The sequence below is a fragment of the Eimeria mitis genome, genomic scaffold, assembly GCF_000499745.2.
Source record: "Eimeria mitis Houghton genomic scaffold, Emh_scaff835, whole genome shotgun sequence".
Lineage (NCBI taxonomy): Eukaryota > Apicomplexa > Conoidasida > Eucoccidiorida > Eimeriidae > Eimeria > Eimeria mitis.
In genome coordinates, this window is record NW_013576141.1 from 6,578 (window position 1) to 7,156 (window position 579).

The window sequence follows — 579 nt, forward strand, 5'->3', positions numbered from 1 at the left end:
GTCTCTCTTTTTTTTTATTTGTCTCCTTCTCTGCTCCCCGCTGTCTCCTGCACGGAGACAGTTTAATAACAGCTGCAGCAGCAGCAGCTGCAGCTGCAGCAGCAGCAGCAGCTGCTGCTGCTGCTGCTGCTGCGGTGGAGCCCCCAAGGAGACATAAAGGAGAGACAAAAGGAGACAGAAAGAAGAGACAGATAAAGGAGACAGAAAAGGAGACAAATAAAGGAGACAAAAGGGAGAGAGAAAGGAGACAAAAAGGAGACAGAAAGGAGACAAAAAGAGACAAAAAGAGACAAAAAGAGACAAAACAATCATTCATCGTCATCATCATATTCTGCTTCTTCCTGCCCTAGATAGAGGTCCTCTCCCCCCCCATAAAGAACTATCTTGCTGCTGCTGCTGCTGCTGCTGCTGCTGCTGCTGCTGCTGCTGCTGCTGCAGCAACTGTCTCCTTTCTGCAGCAAATCCCGAGATAAGTCAACTGCTACCACCGTCATGTTGTCGCAACCATGCCCTATAAAAAAAAAAAAAAAAAAAAAAAAAAAAAAAAAAAAAAAAAAAAAAAAAAAAAAAAAAAAAAAA

At 43.5% G+C, this 579-nt stretch overlaps 1 protein-coding gene across 1 annotated transcript in view; it reads right to left on the minus strand.

The window, feature by feature from the left end:
• Window positions 1-308: 308 nt before the first annotated feature.
• The window catches only part of EMH_0023390 (protein phosphatase 2C, putative), a gene marked incomplete at both ends in the record, with an annotated part of 5,511 nt that continues 5,240 nt past the window's right edge, over window positions 309-579 (minus strand). The window contains one exon of the mRNA XM_013502125.1: window positions 309-511. Within this exon, the coding sequence (XP_013357579.1) occupies window positions 309-511 (203 nt within the window). The remainder of the gene's footprint in view (window positions 512-579) is intronic.